The sequence below is a fragment of the Ranitomeya variabilis genome, chromosome 1 (assembly GCF_051348905.1).
Source record: "Ranitomeya variabilis isolate aRanVar5 chromosome 1, aRanVar5.hap1, whole genome shotgun sequence".
NCBI classification, from domain to species: Eukaryota; Metazoa; Chordata; class Amphibia; order Anura; family Dendrobatidae; genus Ranitomeya; species Ranitomeya variabilis.
Genome location: NC_135232.1, coordinates 282,330,559 through 282,350,167, shown reverse-complemented (window position 1 = coordinate 282,350,167; position 19,609 = coordinate 282,330,559). Strand labels below are relative to the sequence as shown.

Here is a 19,609-nt window from a genome sequence, read left to right as displayed (position 1 = left end):
AATAAGGACTTTAAACTATTAAAAATCAGCCCTATTGATCATATACCTAAGCATGTACCTAATAGATCCATGAAACTAAATAGGAAAGAAGTATATTGGATCTACAAATTAGGTAGCCTAAAACCACAAGGCTTAAATGAAATAACTGAGGTTTTCATCTGAATAGTACTTTTTTTTTTTTTTTTTTTTTCTTCTCCACCCCCCCACTTTTATATTTTTATTTATTTATATATATTTAAAGAAACTACCAAGGTTTTATCTGAATGCGTAGCCCTCCCCCCTTTTTTATGAATTTGATATATCTATATTTTTATTGATATATCTATATTTATATTTTTATTTGTATAGTTATGATTGATTTTTTTAATCCTTTGTGCTGTGAGCCACTTAAGATTTAAATTTACATTTTCATTTAGGATTATCTTGGAGTCATTCATTGATATGTTTAGTTGTAATTTCCTCAAACTCCTCATGTGGGCATAGTCTGAGTCTGCCCTGGAGTGGAGCGTTTTCACTCCTTTATTACATACAAATTGTCTCCATCACAACTGTGTCCTGAATAATGGTTTTTGACTCTTGAGATTAAATCCAGGGAGCTGGTGCTGATTGTGGCAGCTTCACAGGGTGTAATGACCCCTCCCGACAGGAGCACTTAACTCAATCATCCTTTTCTCTGCTGCCAGGCGTCCCAGTTTATCTGCTGTTCTTTGAGGTCACCGAGTGCTGTGTATTCATTCATTCCCCTCCCTTGGCAATGTTATATTGTCTCTTGTTAAATATATCTATTATTGGTCCTTGGACAGGTGAAGTGTCACTTTCATTTTGTTTCTGCGCTCACTTCGAGCGCTGGTTTGCTGCTTAAATTGTTACTCTTATGTACATGACGTAATTTTAAACTCACTAATTATAATTTTCGTAATTTTAGATCACCCCAAACCACGACAAATTAATTTTCATATATATATTTATATTTTTTAATGGAAAATAATAAAACATGATTTTATTCCACATTTAATGTAAAGATTCCAATGGATTCACGATAAGAAAAAAGCAACTTGTTGATTCCACACGGTAGTCCATCTGTAAGGCATTCGCTTCTGAACTGGAGTAGCTCTTTTTCTTACAGGTTCTTGTCCATTTAAGTAGAGATTTGTTTTTTTTTTTGTTTGTTTTTTAAATTTTAAATTTCCTCCTTAATGTTGCAAATTTGGAACTATTGTCTAGAAACATAAAAGAAGTCATTGTATTTTGTCATTGTATATACCTCTCTAATCGTTTGAATTGTTAATGGTGCGTTATCATTGAACTTTGACACTGAGTCATCTGACCTGGTGGAGCTCATTTTTTTAACCTAGCAAAACTATTTATACCTGTGATGCCTGTATATTCTGTGTGGTATTTCCTGATGAAGGGGGCATGAGACCCCTGAAACGCGTTGAATAAAACCACTGTGAATCAACTATACTCTCCTGAAATTCATCTTAGCGGCAGCGCGGAAATTTAACTACAAATCTCCTTTTGAAGACATTAATTTCTCTGGTCGGTGAAGACCTGTGGATCTGCAGCAGCCGCTATCTACATGCTCTAATCTCATCCTAACCAGGTGAGCAAATTTGGTGTATATTCTCCTCTATGTAACGTGGATAAGACCCTATTGCGCTTTTTGTCTCCCCATAGTTTTGCAATTGTGGGAAGAGGAGATAAGAGGGGAGTAGAGAAGGAGATCTTGTGGGGATCGGAGGTTGCGTGTAGGTAAGTACCGGGAGACGAGGTCACAGATGTATGGAGGAGACAGGTTGTGGATGGCTTTGTACGTCATGGTTAGGGTTTTGTACTGGAGTCTCTGGGCAATGGGGAGCCAGTGGAGGGATTGACAGAGGGGAGAGGCAGGGGAATAGCGGGGGGACAGGTGGGTTAGTCAGGCAGCAGAGTTTAGAATAGATTGGAGGGGTGCGAGAGTGTTCGAGGGGAGGCCACAGAGCAGGAGGTTGCAGTAGTCAAGGCGAGAGATGATGAGGGCATGGACTAGGGTTTTTGCAGATTCTTGGTTGAGGAATGAACGGATTCGTGAAATATTTTTGAGTTGAAGTCGGCAGGAAGTGGAAAGGGCTTGGATATGTGGTTTGAAGGAGAGATCAGCGTCAAGGATTACCCAGAGGCAGCGAGCTTGTGGGACTGGGGAGAGTGGGCAGCCATTTACTGTAATGGTTAGGTTCGTTGGGGGGGTCGCGCGAGATGGGGGAAAGATGATGAATTCTGTTTGTCCATGTTAAGTTTCAGAAATCTAGCGAAGAAGAAGGATGAAATAGTGGACAGACATTGAGGGATTCTGGTTAGTAGGGAGGTGATATCTGGTCCAGAGATGTAGATCTGTGTGTCATCAGCATAGAGGTGATACTGAAAGCCATGAGATTCTATGAGCTGTCCCAGGCCAAAGGTGTAAATGGAGAAGAGCAGGGGCCCAAGGACTGAACCTTGTGGGACTCCGACAGATAGGGGGCGAGGTGAGGAGGTGGTGTGTGAGTGGGAGACGCTGAATGTCCGGTCTGTTCGGTATGATGAGATCCAGGATAGGGCCAAGTCTGTGATGCCAGGGGATGAGAGGGTCTGTAATAATAGGGAATGGTCCACTGTGTCAAAGGCAGCCGACAGGTCGAGGAGGAGGAGAACAGAGTAGTGTCGCTTGCTCTTGGCGGTTAAGAGGTCGTTGGTGACCTTAGTTAGGGCAGTTTCAGTGGAGTGGTGTGACCGGAAGCCAGATTGTAAGCGGTCAAAGAGGGAGCAAGAAGAGAGATGGGAGGACAGTTCAAGGTAGACATGTTGTTCCAGTAGTTTGGAGGCATAAGGGAGAAGTGATATAGGGCGATAGCTAGATACAGAGGATGGGTCAAGAGAGGGCTTTTTGAGGATAGGTGTGATGGAGGCATGTTTAAAGCTTGAGGGGAAAACACCAGTTGTTAGTGATAGGTTGAAGAGATGGGTTAGGGTTGGGATGAAGACTGTGGTGAGGTTTGGGATGAGGTGGGATGGGAGCGGGTCAAGTGCACAGGTGGTGAGATGCGATCTTGAGAGTAGAGTGGAGAGTTGATCTTCTGTAATGGTGGAGAAGTTGGTTTTGGAGGTGGAGGGCTGGGAAGTCGGGAGGAAGGGCTCTGGGGCTTGTTGACCAAAACTGTCTCTGATGCCATCAATCTTCTGCTTGAAAAATGAGGCAAAGTCTTCAGCTGAGATAAGTGGGGAGGGAGGAGGTGCTGGGGGACGGAGGAGAGAGTTGAAGGTGTTGAATAACTGTTTAGGGTTGTGAGACAGGGAGGATATGAGAGATGAGAAGTAGGTTTGTTTAGCTGTGGCGAGTGTGGTCTTGAAAGTAGTGAGGGACTGTTTGAATGCGATGAAGTGCTCGTTGGAGTGGGATCTTTTCCATCTGCGCTCAGCAGCCCTGGAAGCTCGCCTCAGTTCTTTGGTCAGGCTGGTATGCCAGGGCTGTCTGTTGATTTTGCGAGCTTTGGTATGTGTAAGTGGGGCAGCAGATTCCAAAGCTACAGCTATTGTGGTGTTATATAGAGCGGCAGCGTCATCCACATTGTGTATGGAACTTATGTCTGTGAGAGGGAGGAGGGATTCAGAGAATGAATGTAGGTCAAGATGTTTAAGATTTCTGCGAGGGTGTGAAAGTTTGTGGGGTGGGGATTGTAGACAAGGAGTGGAGAGAGATGAGAATGTGAGAAGGTTGTGGTCAGAGAGTGGAAGAGGTGAGTTAGAGAGGTTAGATAGGGAGCAGAGGCGGGTGAAGATGAGGTCCAGTGTGTGACCATCTTTGTGAGTGGCTGCAGAAGACCATTGACTGAGGCCGAAGGAGGAAGTGAGAGATAGAAGTTTAGTGGCAGCTGAGAGGGAAGTGTCAATGGGGATGTTGAAATCGCCCATGATGATAGTGGGGATGTCCGCAGAAAGGAAATGAAGTAGCCAGGTGGTGAAGTGGTCAAAGAAGGTGGTGGCTGGCCCTGCGGGGCGGTAAATGGCAGCCAGTTGGAGGGGGAGTAGATGCGCACAGAGTGCACCTCAAAGGAAGGGAGGGTAACAGAGGGTGGCAGTGGGATTGGGGTGAAGGAGCAGTTATCTGACAGGAGAAAACCAACTCCTCCACCATGCTTGCTGCTGGGGCGGGGTGTGTGAGAAAGGTGGAAGCCACCGTAAGAGAGTGCAGCAGGGGAGGCTGTGTCAGAAGAGGTGAGCCAGGTTTCGGTGATGGCGAGGAAGGAAAGTTTGGTAGTAACAAAGAGATCATGGATGTAGGAAAGCTTGTTACAGACAGAGCGAGCGTTCCACAGAGCTCCTGTTAGTGGGACTGGGGAAGTGGGGGCTGGGCAAATGGGTATAAGGTCAGAGTGTTTACGGAAGTTTGTGATGGAGCGTGGATGGGAGGTAGAAATGACTGTGGGAATATGGTGAGGAGGACCAGGATTTGGAGATATATCACCAGCAGTGAGAAGGAGCAGAGATAGTGTTAGCAGGTGGGAGCAGGAGAGGGCATGAGGGGGCTGCCTGTGCTTTGAGACAGAGGATTGTATGTTAAGGAACAGTTCTGAGGAGGAGGTGAGATGGATGGGGAGGATTGAAGAGGAGATAAACAGTTCCTTACTTGGTGTAGGGATTGGGGGAGGTAGCAGAAAGTGAAAGATTATAGTGGTGAAAGTGAAAATAAACAGAAACATTGTTTGCAGTGACTGGCCAGTTACCTTCAGTTCCCTTCAGGTTCAATTCAGGTTTTAATTCTAATGTAATCCACACTTTTAGAACACACTTCTAGAAATCAGACTGCAGACTGAAGTCATGCAGACTTGTGGTATGCAATATATGGAAAACTAAGTGCATTCAGGTGTGAAGCAGAGAGGAGTGGTCTCTGCTCATCTTGGTCAGAGAATTAAGGGTGGACCAGATGCATACAATCAAACCTAAGTAAACAAGGTCATAAATATCACAGGGTAAATTGGGGTTAGCTGAAAGGCATACCATGAAAATGCTAGGAGCAGAGGAAAGTCTGTGTGCAAAGCCCACAGAGTTTGCTAAAAAAACACATTAAATACTTCCAGACTATGAGAAATAAGATTCTCAGGTCTGATGAGAGGAAGATAGACCATTTTGGTGATAATTCTAAGCTGTATGTGTGGAGAAAACCAGGCACTGCTCATCACCTGCCCAATACAATCCCAACAATGAAACATGGTGGTGGCAGCATTATGCTATGGGGGTGTTTTTCAGCAGCAGGGACAGGACGACTGGTTGTCATTGAACGAAACATGAATGCGGCCAAGTACAGAGATATCCTGGTTGAAAACCTCTTCCAGCATGCTCTGGACCTCAGACTTGGCCGAACGTTCACCTTCCAACAAGACAATGACCCTTAGCACACAGCTAAAATAACAAAGGAGTGGCATCGCTGGAGAGACCTGAAAATGGCTGTCCACCAACGTTCACAATCCAACCTTACGGAACTGGATAGGATCTGCAAGGAAGAATGGCAGAGGATCCCCAAATCCAGGTGTGAAAAACTTGCATCATTCCCAAGAAGACTCATGGCTGTACTAGCTCAAAAGGGTGCATCTACTCAATACTGAGCAAAGGGTCTGAATACTTATTTATGACCATGTGATATTTCAGTTTTCCTTTTCTAGTAAATTTGCAAAAATTTCGACATTTATTTATTTATTTTTTTTCAGTCTACATAGGGCAGAGAGTAAACATTAATGAGAAAAAAATTACCTTTTTTAATTTACCAAATGGATGCAATGAAACAAAGAGTGAAAAATTTAAAAGGGTCCGAATACTTTCCGTACCCACAGTAATTCCTTACAATTTCCATATGTACATACATAGAGGGTGACAATTCTAAGGTAATCTAATATATACACACACACACACACACACACACACATATGTGTAGATATATATATACATACACCAGTAAATATAATCTCCCTGCTCCCTTATCTTATTTATATCTATGGTAATTATATCTTGTTCCAGCGCCTATATCTTTAATATAGGGGCTCTTATGTCCAATTTATCCATATTTACAAAATATCCACCTATGCCAATGTACTAAACACTATGGTCCGACATTCCTGCATTTTAGTATATTTGGTTGTCTCCATATTTGTTACATTTTTGTGTCTAATATCCAGTGTCTCTTCTACTCTTTTTTTTATGTACGCAGCTTAATCTCTATATAATCATTTTGTGCAGGCTCATGTATCTGATTATTTTATTTACCATATACTGTTGGTCTGGCAATTAATTTATATACCTTATAGGCAGTGATCAAGGTCCGTTGTGTACTGAAATATTAGCCATTCACATATGTGGTACTGTACATGCTAATGATTCATTCAAAATAAAGTCTACTCATTAATTCTCATCTACTTTTTAAAGTGCCTTGGTTTCTTCTCCCAACATTGCATGGGACCCTACCTGCCATAAAGCACCCAGCTTGAAAGCTATGAGTTTTAACAATATTGTATCATGTCACCCTCTAAACTTGTCACATCACATGAAGGCATTATATAATGTATAAATGTGAGGTGGAAGGGAATCTGTAAGCAGGTTTTTGCTATGTAATCTGAGGATAGCATGTTGTAGGGGCTAAAACACTGAATTAAAAAATGTGCACGTCAGGCTGCGTTCTATTTACCGTATATACTCGAGTATAAGCAGGGGGGGACACAGACAGCTTGGGGCCCCTGTGCAGAAAATGTGTCTGGGCCCCCCTCCTTTTAAGGCGACAAAGATATATATATATACATACACATAGACACACACACACTCTAAGGGACTGTGCTCTACATAAGTGAGTGCACTTTGTACTAAGGGACTGGGTTAGGCATAATAAATCGACAATAACGTCTTCCTCCACCTTCCCCTGTTCCTAAATCCATTATAAATCCCCCTTCCTCCCATCCCAATCCCCCACACCCCTCATTCTCCTCCTCCCCCTCGCATCCCATTATTACCCTCTCCCCCACCCCCATTATGGCTTTCTCCTCACCACCCCATTATTGCCCATTCCACCACCTCCATCATTGCCTCCTCCCCATCACCCCATCATTGTCCTTTCCACTGCTACCATCATTGCCTTCTCCCCCACCATGCCATCATTACCCATTCCACCACCTCCATCATTTCCTCCTCCCCCACCACCCCCATTATTGCCCATTCACAACCTCCATGATTTCCTCCTCCCTCACCAACCCTATCATTGCCCTGTCAACCCAATCATTGCCTTCTGCCCCATCATTGCCCTCTCCTCCACCTACACACAGACACACACAGAACCAGTCACCTCTCTGCACACACACACACACCACCATTCACCTCTCTGCATACACACACACACCACCAGTCACCTCTCTGCATACACACACACACCACCATTCACCTCTCTGCACACACACACACACACACACACACACACACACAGCACCAGTCACCTCTCTCTGCACACACACACACACACACACAGCACCAGTCACCTCTCTGCATACATACACACCTCACCACACGGTATCCCAAATCGCACCATCGCCGGCAGCTTCCTGTCTAGCACAGCCGCGGTGCTGAATGATGATGTCATTCAGCCGCTGCTGTGCGAGTCATAACTCCAGATCCAACCTGGCGGGCATGCTTTGACCTCTGCTCCATCGGGTATATGGCACCAGCTTGTGCTCTGTCCCCCAGTTATACAGCAGACGTCTCGTCCTCGTTGCTTCATATCCGTACACCCCCACCTCGGGGACGGACGCTGCTCCTCACCTGCACCAGACTGCGTGGCTGGCCCCTGGGGGCCCCAGTTGTGCTTGTGGTTGCCATGGTGTCGGGAGCCGCCACGCAAACGGGCCTCTGAATTTCCTGTGGCCCCGCCCCCCACAATGTGCAGAGGATTGTGGGAGGATCGTTCAGTCAGCACTCACACTGCAGAAAGAAAGGCAGGAAGTGAGAGTGAAATGGATCAATTCCCTGCAGCTCTGCTCCCATTTTCTGTTGCAGGCAGCGGAGTGCAGGGATTGCTCCCTAGCCGCCGCACATGAGAGCAATCTGGCCAGGGGCCCCTCGGGGCCGGATAAACTGGCCAGATTGCCCTCATTATTAGCTACCCTGCAGGGGCCCCCTGGAGCCTCTGGGCCCCGATGCAGCCGCACTGGTTGAACAGGCGGTATGTCCGCCCTTGAGTATAAGCCGAGATTTTCAGCCCATTTTTTGGGGCTGAAAGTCCCCCTCTAAGCTTATACTCGAGTCATACCCAGGGGTCGGCAGGGGAGGGGGAGCTGTCTAATTATACTCACCTGCTCCTGGCGCGGTCCCTAGCTCCCCAGCTTCTTCCTGTACTGAGCGGTCACAAGGTACCACTCATTACAGTAATGAATATGCGGCTCCACCTCCCATAGGGGGTGGAGCCGCATATTCATTACTGTAATGAGCGGTAACGGTGACCGCTCAGTACAGGAAGAAGCTGTGGCGCCGAGGAAGCAGGGACTGCACAGCGCCAGGACCAGGTGAGTATAACGGGGAGGGGAGCGCTGCGCGATATTCACCTGCTCCCCGTTCCGGGCGCCGCTCCGTCTTCAGCGTCTTCTGTAGTGACGCTCAGGTCAGAGGGTGCGGTGACGTGGTTAGTGCGCCCTCTGCATGAACGTCAGTGCAGAAGACGCTGAAGATGGAGCGGCGCCGGAACGAAGTCAGGTGAATATTGAAAGTGCCGGGGGCCTGAGCGACGGAGAGGTGAGTATGTGATTTTTTTTTTTTTTAATCGCAGCAACAGCAAATGGGGCAGGTGTCTGTATGGAGCATCTTATGGAGCCATAACGTTTGTGCAGCACTATCTGGGGTAAGTGTCTGTATGGGGCCATAATCAACCTTTGTGCAGCACTATATGGGCCGAGTGTCTGTATGGAGCATCTTATGGGGCCATAATCAACGTTTGTGCAGTACTATATGGGGCAAGTGTCTGTATGGAGCATCTTATGGGGCCATAATCAACGTTTGTGCAGTACTATATGGGGCAAGTGTCTGTATGGAGCATCTTATGGGGCCATAATTAACGTTTGTGCAGCATTATATGGGGCAAATGCCTGTATGGGGTATCTTACGGGGCCATAACGTTTGTGAAGCACTATATGGGGCAAATATCTTTATGGAGCACCTTATGGGGCCATAATCAACATTTGTGCAGCATTATATTGGGCAAATGTATCTATGGAGCATCTTATGGGGCCATTATTAACCTTTATGCAGGATTATATGGGGCATATTTTAATATGGAGCATCTTATGGGGCCATCATAAACTTTATGGAGCATTATATGGGGCTCCTGATTCAATATGGATATTAAAAAACACTTAACCTACTGCTGTCTCAATTAATTTTACTTTTATTGATATCTATTTTTACTTTTGACATTTACCGGTAGCTGCTGCATTTCCCACCCTAGGCTTATACTCGAGTCATTAAGTTTTCCCAGTTTCTTGTGGCAAAATTAGGGGGGTCGGCTTATACTCGGGTCAGCTTATACTCGAGTATATACGGTATTTGCACTGAAGGTTTCATCACCTGGTGATTATCATTGCTGTGACTAGCTTATCACACCATTCTGTGATAAGCAGCATATGTCTATAGTCAATGTATATACAGAGCCTAGGGTGAGCGGTTGAAGCCTTCTCAGCTCTGCTGCATTGCTAAATCTTAAAACTCTGTGTCAGAACCACTGCATCTAGTAATGTAAGTGATACATCATTGGAATAAGGGTCTCTTTCTCTACATCAGTGTTTCCCAGACTCCAGTCCTTGCAGCCCCCAACAGATCATGTTTTCAGGATCTCCTCAGTATTGCACAGGTGAGAGCCAGAGGCATTTTCTGCTGCATTGATAATTCCATCACCTGTACAATACTGAAGAAATCCTGAAAGCATGATCTCTTGGGGGCCGCGAGGACTGAAGTTTGGGAAACACTGCTCTACATCATGGTGCTATCAGACAAGGTAGCAAAAACCTGCTGACAGATTCACTTGAAGGGCGCTGAACAGTTATACAATTACATTATTCACCATAGCAATACACTGATAAGGTTTTGGGTTTAGTTTTATTCCGGATACTTATTGGAATAGTGCAGAAATACTGGAAGAAGCCAGCAGGTCACAGACTGCCTGAGACCAATGGGAGTAGTGGTGGTAGAAAGTGAAGATGGCAGCAGGAGAGTATAATGATTGGGTCAGGGACCTTATACTAGAAGCAACATTCCAGCACTGAAATAAAGAATACAAAAAATGCTGGATTGGTGCTTTAAGGGTTTATAGTTTACCTGGACTGCAAGTAGAATCTGGTAAAAATACAATTTCAATGTCGACTCTCTGGGCCTGGATCTTAATATCCTGTGAAATAACTCACCTCCTTCCATCCTAGAGAAAAAAAAAGTGTCACAGGTCTACTCAGCACATACAATCTAAGATAAAGGCTATGTTGACATGATGCATTTTTTGCTGCAAAAAACACACGAGTTTACTGTCCCACCAAAGTAAATCCTTTCTGAATTCTCGTGCACATGTTGCACAGGAGACAGTGCAGCATGTCAATTTTTTCAGTGTTTTTCATTAATTTTAACAAATGGGAATTATTGCCGAAAACACACATTTTACAGTGTTTTCCAGGACGTCATCCTGACAGCACTATGGAGGACGTCCTCCTCCCCCTTGCTGGGACAGGAAACACACGAGAGTTCAAAAGGTCCGGTCCCACCCCCATTCCTCAGTGTTTTTCCTGTCCCTGCAAGGGACACATGAGAGAAGCTGCGCGGCTTACCGGAGCTCAGGGGGATCGTGCGGCTTGCCAGATCCTTCCCCCTGTCAAGACGCTCAGGGCAGAAACCCTCCAGAGGGGGGTCCCTCTGCTCCAAAGACCAGCGGCCGCTCCTCCCGGTGGGGGGGCTCTCGGCTGCGGACGCGGTCCCCGAGGTCTGCAGCCTCCATACGGCGTGGTACGCCGGGCTCTGACTCTTCCGGCGGAAGTTCCGGGGTCCGCGTCACTTCCGGTTTGCGCTATTCGCTGCCAGGCACTTCCGGTAACGCTGGAGATACAGGGGAGGCGTGCGCTCCAGCATTAACTCAGGAATTGCAGCGCTCAGCAGAACGCTGACAGCCGCAAGGAGCACCGATAATCTGGAGCCATGGAAGGCATGCCACCTGAGGATGGGGTAAGTGCGCAGAGCGCAAACTCCCCCTGCACCCTGGTAGTAAGAGCCACCCTGTTATTTTCCCTATCTTATATTGTTTAAGGATAAGGGAATTCCAGCGGTCCCCCCTGGTCAAGTTAAGAAGTCTGGAAAGGCTTCTGGGAAGTCCAGTAGATGTCCGCTATGCAGTACAAAGCTCCCGGACGCTCATGGCAAGAACTTATGTGCAGATTGCACATCTAAGGTTATGAGAGAAGAGCAGCCCTCCCTATTGTCTGAGATGAGGTCCTTAATAAGAGAAGAGGTCCAAGCCTCTCTGGCCACCATGGTGGAGAAGTCCAGCCCTATGCCCAGCCGAAAAAGGGCCAGACGGGAGCTCGATTATAGTTCTGTCGACAGGTCTGACTCTGAAGACCTTGTCTCTGAAGAGGAGGGTGAGCTTCCATCTGGAAGCCAGGAGCATCAAAGGAAGTACCTGTTCCAGGCGGAGGACACGAACGAGCTGGTCCAGGCGGTACGATGCACCATGCAAGTAGAGGAGTCATCTAAGCCGCAGTCCAAGCAGGACCTGATGTTTGGGGGACTTATGTCGCGTCGGCAGACCGTCTTCCCAGTGAGCGAACATATCAAGGCTATGGTTCTTGAAGAGTGGAAGGAGGCAGAACGTCGGCTGACTCTGTCTAAAGACTTTAAGGCGCGCCTACCCTTTGAGCCGGATGATGTAAAACTATGGGATGAGATACCCAAGGTGGATGTCCCGGTGGCAAAGGTCGCAAAGAAGACAGCTATTCCATTCGAGGACTCATCAAGCTTGCGCGATCCGATGGATAGAAAGGCGGACATATTGCTAAAGAGAGCCTGAGAGTCCTCAGCGGCTCTAATTAAGACCAACATTGCGGCTACCTCGGTAGCCCGGTCTATGCACCTTTGGATGGGTCAATTAGAGGAGCATCTTTCTAATAAGACCCCTAGGTCAGAGATCCTAAGCTCCCTTCCCATAATGAAATCGGCTACTGCCTTTCTATCTGACATGACTGCTGAGTCAGTCAGATTTTCAGCCAGAAATGGTTCTTTGTCTAATGCGGCTAGAAGGGCAGTCTGGCTAAGGTCTTGGTCGGGGGATAATGCGTCCAAAACTAAATTATGCTCAATCCCCTTCTCAGGCGTGAGAGTGTTTGGTCCTTCCCTTGACACTATATTAGAGTCGGCTTCGGACAAGAAAAAAGGGTTCCCAGAGGACAAGCCTAAAAGGCCTCAGTCCTTTCGGAGGGGGTTCCCCTTTAGAAAGCAGTCCGACTACAGGTCCGACTTCCGAGGGGGAAGGTCCAATAGAGGCGTTAATAGGGGTTCCCGTGGCCACGGCAGTAAGAACAGGAGTTTCTTCTTTAGCCCCTCCTCTAAGTCTAAATCACAATGACGCCACTCTTATAGGGGGGAGGCTTCGCCACTTCGCGGTAAACTGGAGCAATGTCACACAGAATCAATGGGTCCTTCGCACTGTGGCAGAGGGCTACAGTATAGAGTTCTACTCCCCTCCACCAGGCAGGTACATTGTACCCACGGTGGTTATGCAGGACTCTCCCATGTTGAAAGACTTAATGGAGATGCTTTCCTCCAGAGTCATAATACCAGTACCACCGCTAGAAGTAGGCCAGGGTCACTACTCCTCCCTGTTCTCCATAACAAAACCGTCAGGCGATTCACGTACGATCGTAAATTTGAAACCCCTGAATGCCTGGATCAGGTACAAGAGGTTTCGCATGGAGTCCATCCGTTCTGCAATCCTTCTCATACATCAGAACGCGGTAATGTGCACTCTCGATTTGAAGAGTGCCTATTATCAGGTCCCTGTCCATCATCTATCTCAGAGGCTTCTGAGGTTCGCGGTAGCTCTGCCGTCCGGGACCTGTCACTACCAGTTCCAGTGCCTGCCGTTTGGACTCGCCTCAGCACCTCGTGTGTTCACAAAGTTGGTGTCAGAGATTGTGGCTTTCCTGAGAAACCAGGGGATTACAATAGTCCCCTATCTCGACGACTTCCTTCTGATAGCAAGAACACCAGAGATCCTACTGGATCACAGGAACCGGACCATCGCGGTAATGGAACACTTAGGATGGATCGTCAACTGGCAGAAATCAGACCTGATTCCGGAACACAAAAAGGTCTTCCTGGGTGTCTGTCTGGATTCTGCAAACAGAATATCCCTACTGCCCGAATCCAAGCTGGAGACAATACAGACTCAGATCAGACTCCTACTAGAACACAGAGTTTCAATAAGGATGGCCATGAGAGTGCTAGGCCTAATGACGGCATGCATACCATGCGTAAGATGGGCACAGTTCCATTCAAGACCTCTGCAGAGCTTAATCCTCTACAAGTGGGACCGTCGTCAGTCTTCTCTGGACAGTATTTTATATCTACCAGATCCAGTACGAAGATCTCTCCTTTGGTGGACAAACCCAAAGAATCTAAGAATCGGGGTACTATGGGCTACCGACCCATATGTAGTGGTTACTACAGACGCCAGCGCCTGGGGCTGGGGAGCCCACTTAGAAGGAAGGATCCTCCAGGGACGATGGCCTCCACACGTAGCAAGCAACTCATCCAACTTCAGAGAACTGTATGCTGTCTGGGAAGCCCTGAGAAGAAATCGTCACACTCTGGAGAATCGTCATGTCAGGATATTGTCCGACAACGTGACAACTGTTTCCTTCCTAAAACACCAAGGAGGCCCAAGGCACCATCTTCTCCAGGAGCTGGCGGGGAGAATATTTCGCTGGGCAGAAAGGTCGGTCCTTTCCATCTCCGCAGTCCATCTGGAAGGCTCCCAGAATGTCGTAGCAGACTACTTGAGCAGAAGAAGAGTGTGTGCAACAGAGTGGGAGCTCAACCAGGACATCTTCCACGAGCTGTGCCGGCGTTGGGGCACTCCCAGCATAGACCTCTTCGCAAGCAGGAGAAACTCGAAGGTCTCAAGGTTCTTCTCGCTGAACCCTCAGGATCTGCCGGAAGGGATAGATGGTCTAAGTCAAAGATGGATGGAGCCCCTCTCGTATGCATTCCCTCCTCTAGCATTAATCCCGGCCGTTCTCAGGAAGATCAAGGAAGAACAGGCTCGAGTAATTTTGGTAGTTCCATACTGGCCAAGAAGGAGTTGGTTCTCCCTTCTGGTAGACCTGGCGATCGAGAATCCAGTGGAGCTCCCTCACAGACCAGACATAATCCACCAGGGACCAGTGTGCCATCCGGACCCAGAGAAGCTACATCTCTCAGCCTGGATCCTGAAAGGAACATCCTGAAGGCAAGAGGCCTGTCTGACAAAGTCATAACCACTATCAAGGCTAGCAGGAAGCCGGTCACGTCAACAATCTACTTGAAGATCTGGAGGCGTTTCTGTCTGGAGGGTGGCAGGTCTGAGGTTGCGGCGGGCACTCCCGACTTACCCAGAATTCTGGAATTTCTGCAGGCTGGGTTTGATAAAGGGCTTAGGCCGAGCACCTTGAAGGTGCAGATATCGGCACTTAGCTCTTTCTTAGACTATCCCCTGGCAACACACCCTTGGATAGTTAGATTTGTCAGAGCCACCCAAAGATTGCGCCCCACCATTAGACAGTTGTCTCCTCCCTGGGACCTTAACCTTGTCCTGAGATTCCTCTGCAAAAATAACTACGCATCGGCAGATAACATGTCCATTTCGTCCCTGACACGTAAAACGGCATTCCTGGTGGCGATCACCACGGCTAAGAGGGTGGGGGAAATCCAAGCCCTGTGCACAAGGGACCCGTACCTCCAGATTAGGGACGATAGCGTGGTCCTTAAACTAGATCCCTCGTTCATTCCAAAAGTGGGAACTCTAAAAAATAGAAACCAGGAGATAGTGTTACCATCCTTTTGCTGTAACCCTTCTAATTCTAAAGAGGAAGCTCTGCATTCCCTTGATGTCAGACAGGCGGTCATTGACTATCTGTCAGCCACCAACTCATGGCGCATTGATCCAAATTTGTTTGTTTTGTTTGGCGGTAAAATAAGGGAAAAAAGGCCTCTAAGGCCTCCATTGCTCGATGGATCACATCTGTGATCTCCGAGGCCTATCAGTCGGAGGGCATCCCTCCTCCAAAGGGTATTCATGCACACTCTACTAGAGGGATGGCTACTTCTTGGGCTGAGAGGGCAGGCGCCTCTCTAGAGCAGATTTGTAAGGCCGCTACATGGTCTAGTGCAAATACCTTCTGTAGGCATTATAAACTCGATGTCCTGTCCGGTCAGCATACTGCATTCGGGAGAAAAGTTCTCCAAGCGGTAATCCCACCCTGAGGAGGTGCTTTGGTACTCTCCATAGTGCTGTCAGGATGACGTCCTGGAAAATAGGTATTAAGCTTACCGTTAATTATGTTTCCAGGAGTCCATCCTGACAGCACGGGTAATTCCCTCCCTGTTAATATAACTATGCTTTGTAATATGAACCTAACATGCCTGTAGTTTGTTCCTAACATATGATGTAATATGTTTCTAATATATGGTGTTATGTTTCTTTACCATTAAATATCATTTTTCTGCATCTCCCTTGAGGCGGTTCTTGTTACAACACTGAGGAATGGGGGTGGGACCGGACCTTTTGAACTCTCGTGTGTTTCCTGTCCCAGCAAGGGGGAGGAGGACGTCCTCCATAGTGCTGTCAGGATGGACTCCTGGAAACATAATTAACGGTAAGCTTAATACCTATTTTTCCTGCCAACATATCAGTATTTGCAACAGATTTTTCAGCTGCAAATCCCAAAATGTGTGAAAATACCCAAAGCAGGGTCCTGCCTGATAATAGCTAGGGCACTTGGTGACCCACGTTGACAACTTTTTTGCATTTGTAATTGTGGGTACCAGATGGGGGTTTGGGGGCTGCTTCAGCCAACTCAAATGGGCACATAACCAGGTAGGAATGCTTCGTCACAACCATCTGATCACCTCCAGGAAAGATTCCTTCACAACGCGCTTTGTCTGGCCCACTTGATGAGAAGGCAGACAGAATGTGTAACCTACCTGTCCCACAATATGGATTAATGATGGCACATCCTAGTAGTATGCCATTAATGGATTGATGGAAGTCCAACTACGGGGAAGTTCAGTCATTTTAAGATTGAAAAATAAAGCACCACATTCACTTCACTCATTAAATAGGCACAGTGGCTTGCCCACACATACAGTTGTGTCTAGTACCGAAAGCTCATCTCATTTACTAGATTAATACAGTTGTAATAAATATTAGGCACAGCCACTAATAGGGACAGATGAGCTGCTTTGTCTGTATAAATAATAATGGCGAGCATCACAGTCCCATCATCGTGCCTACCACCATCACATGGGGATAGGCCACCTTGCAAGGTAAGTATGTATGTATGTATGTATGTATGTATGTATGTATGTATGCGTGTATATTATATATATATATATATATATATATATATATATATATATATTTTTTTTTTATACATATAATACACAGCTTCATTGAAGTGTTTTGAGGTGTTCGTTTTACACTCAGTTTCTTAATTTTACACACAAGCATACTGTAAAAATAAGAGACAAAAGAAAAAAAAAACAATACAGAATGTATAACCGATATATCAGAATAATAATACCATAGTATACAATGAGGCTAGGTCTTATGAGCAGAATGATCCAATTACATTCATCCAAGATGCACATTGAAAATAGGACTCTCTATCAGAAATGGGCATTATTCTTGTGTGTACTCACATTTCCAGCACAATGTAAAGGTGATCAGCAGAGTTGAAGACTTCTTCAATCTTAATTAGGCAAGGCTGCACAAAAACAAACAAAAAAAAAAACATTTTACATTTTCTACAATAAATTAGAAAATATTATGTTGCACTGACCTCAAATTATAGCCTTTATTATAGTGCAGAGGTTGATTCATACTTCTGCTTTGTATTGAAAATAGACCATAAATAGCAATTAATGCTAAAGGTGGCCATATACAGTATGTCAGGCTAGTTTCACACTAGCGTTTACCTGATCTGCGGCGGGCTGCGGACTTCCTCCGTGAAGCCCCGCCCCCGCCGCACCTCCGCCGCTAGCTCCGCCTACTTCTGCATGCGGCCTGTGTACCTATATTTAACATTAGGTACGAAGGTCCTGCCGCAGTATGCGGATTGTGCCGCATGCGGCGTTTTGACGCTGCAGATTAAAAAAAAAAAAATGCTACAGGCTGCGTCCTACGCTGGTAGCTGCAGCGTCAAAACGCCGCATGCAGCAGCCTCCGCATACTGCGGCACGACCTGCGTACCTAATGTTAAATATAGGTACACAGGCCGCATGCCGGCCGCATGCATAAGTAGGCGGAGCTAGCGGCGGAGGGCGGGGCTTCACGGAGGAAGTCCGCAGCCCTCCGCAGCTTGCTCCATACGCAAGTGTGAAACCGGCCTCATATATTTATCTTCTTGAAATGGGGTTTCACAGTTTGTCTTTTGACCGGCAGAGCTGTGCAGTCTCCCTATAACCTTGTTGTTTGGGGTTGGAAGCTCCTCTGTGACTGGCCGTTCTGGTAAGCAGCTTTGTCCTGCCACAGAGCATACACTGTTATCACTATAGTAGCTGAAGAGCCTGGCATTGCCCGGCCATAGTAACTAACTGTAGTTGGTTATAGCACCTCACTTCTCTCATTTTCACATCACGCCTCTCATTTTCCCCCTCACATCTCTCACTTTCCTCCTAACACCTGTCATTTTCCCCTCAGTATATACCTGTATGTCATCTCCTCCTGTATATAGTATATACCTGTATGTCATCTCCCCTGTATATTGTATATACAGTACATGTATGTCACCTACCCTGTATATAGTATATACCTGTATGTCACCTCCCATGTATATAGTATATACCTGAAGGTCATCTCCTCCTGTATATAGTATATACCTGTATGTATATACCTGTATGTCACCTCCTCTGTATAGTATATACCTGAATGTCATCTCCCCTGTATATAGTATATACATGTATGTCATCTCCCCTGTATATAGTATATACCTGTATGTCACCTCCCATGTATATAGTATATACCTGAATGTCATCTCCCCTGTATATAGTATATACCTGTATGTCACCTCCCCTGTATAGTATATACCTGAATGTCATCTCCCCTGTATATAGTATATACCTGTATGTCACCTCCCCTGTATAGTATATACATGTATGTCATCTCCCCTGTATATAGTATAAAGTTAATTTCTTCCCGATTGCTGGGCTGTGAGTTTAGCAGCTGAATGGTTTTCTAAGGGTACGTGCAGACAATCAGTAATGGCTGCAGGTTGGTGAAAATGTGCTTGCTTTGCTGTAGGGGTAACATATGATGACTAGCTTCTAGGAGATTTTACTATAAAGCTTATTGTAACCTGTATTCTTACCCGTATATACATCTAATTAAAACCGTATTTTCAAAAACAATAAAATATGGAGTTGAATTAAGTTCAGCTGATTGGTTCGGCCCTCCACAACTGTCCCAGTTCCTCATGTGGCCCCTTGGGAAAATTAATTGCCCTACCCTGAACTAACCTGATCCATCTGTTAAGGCGGCATATAATGTAGAACATCAGCTACAGCAGTTCCACGGGTCAGCAAGTGACCATCAGACATCAAAGATAAAAGGGGCTAGTGGACGGTTTAAAGGGAAGGTGCCACCAGTTTTCTTGAATTTTTTTTTAATGAAATTAAGCTTAAAATAGTAAATAAAATGTACTAATGCAATATTTGCACTGTTTGCAAACATTTCTATATGAAAAATATTATATATTTTCTTACAAATATATATATTTACCACTAGGGGGAGCATTTTCCGTTTTAGACCTCAAGCAGCTATAGTGAGACTTACCAGCTTTACTGTAAGGCTATGTTCACACTTTGCGGTTTTTGCTGCGGATCCGCAGCGGATTTGCAGCTGTGGATCCGCAGCAGTTTTCCATGCAGGGTACAGTACAATGTTACCCTATGGAAAACAAAAACCGCTGTGCCCACTTTGCGTTTTTCCGCTTGAAAATCCGCGCGGATTTTCTGCGGAAAAAAAGAAGTAGCATGTCAATTCTTTCTGCGGATTCCGCAGCGGTTTTCCACCTGCACCAATAGGAAAGTGCAGCAGGAAACCCGCAGTGGAATCCGCAGTTGAAACCGCACAAAAAACCGCAGTGAAAACCACCGCGGTTTTGCACTGCGTTTTTTACAAATCCGCAGCTGAAAAATCCGCAGCAAAAAAAGGAACGTGTGAACAAGCCCTTAGCTGGAAAATTGGGGCAGTAACTGCTGACATCACCATTTCCCTCCCCTTTTGGGTGGTCTAATATCCCTGGGGCAGAATGAAGAGCAGCATCACAGGGCAGAGCCATTT

General features: G+C 46.2%; 1 protein-coding gene across 1 annotated transcript in view; it reads right to left on the bottom strand.

The window, feature by feature from the left end:
• The window catches only part of CHEK2 (checkpoint kinase 2), a 101,882-nt gene that overhangs the window by 19,724 nt on the left and 62,549 nt on the right, over positions 1 to 19,609 (bottom strand). The window contains exons 8-9 of the mRNA XM_077295061.1: positions 16,969 to 17,033; positions 10,351 to 10,447 (exon numbers count right to left, since the gene is read on the bottom strand). Coding sequence (XP_077151176.1) covers positions 10,351 to 10,447; positions 16,969 to 17,033 — 162 coding nt within the window. The remainder of the gene's footprint in view (positions 1 to 10,350; positions 10,448 to 16,968; positions 17,034 to 19,609) is intronic.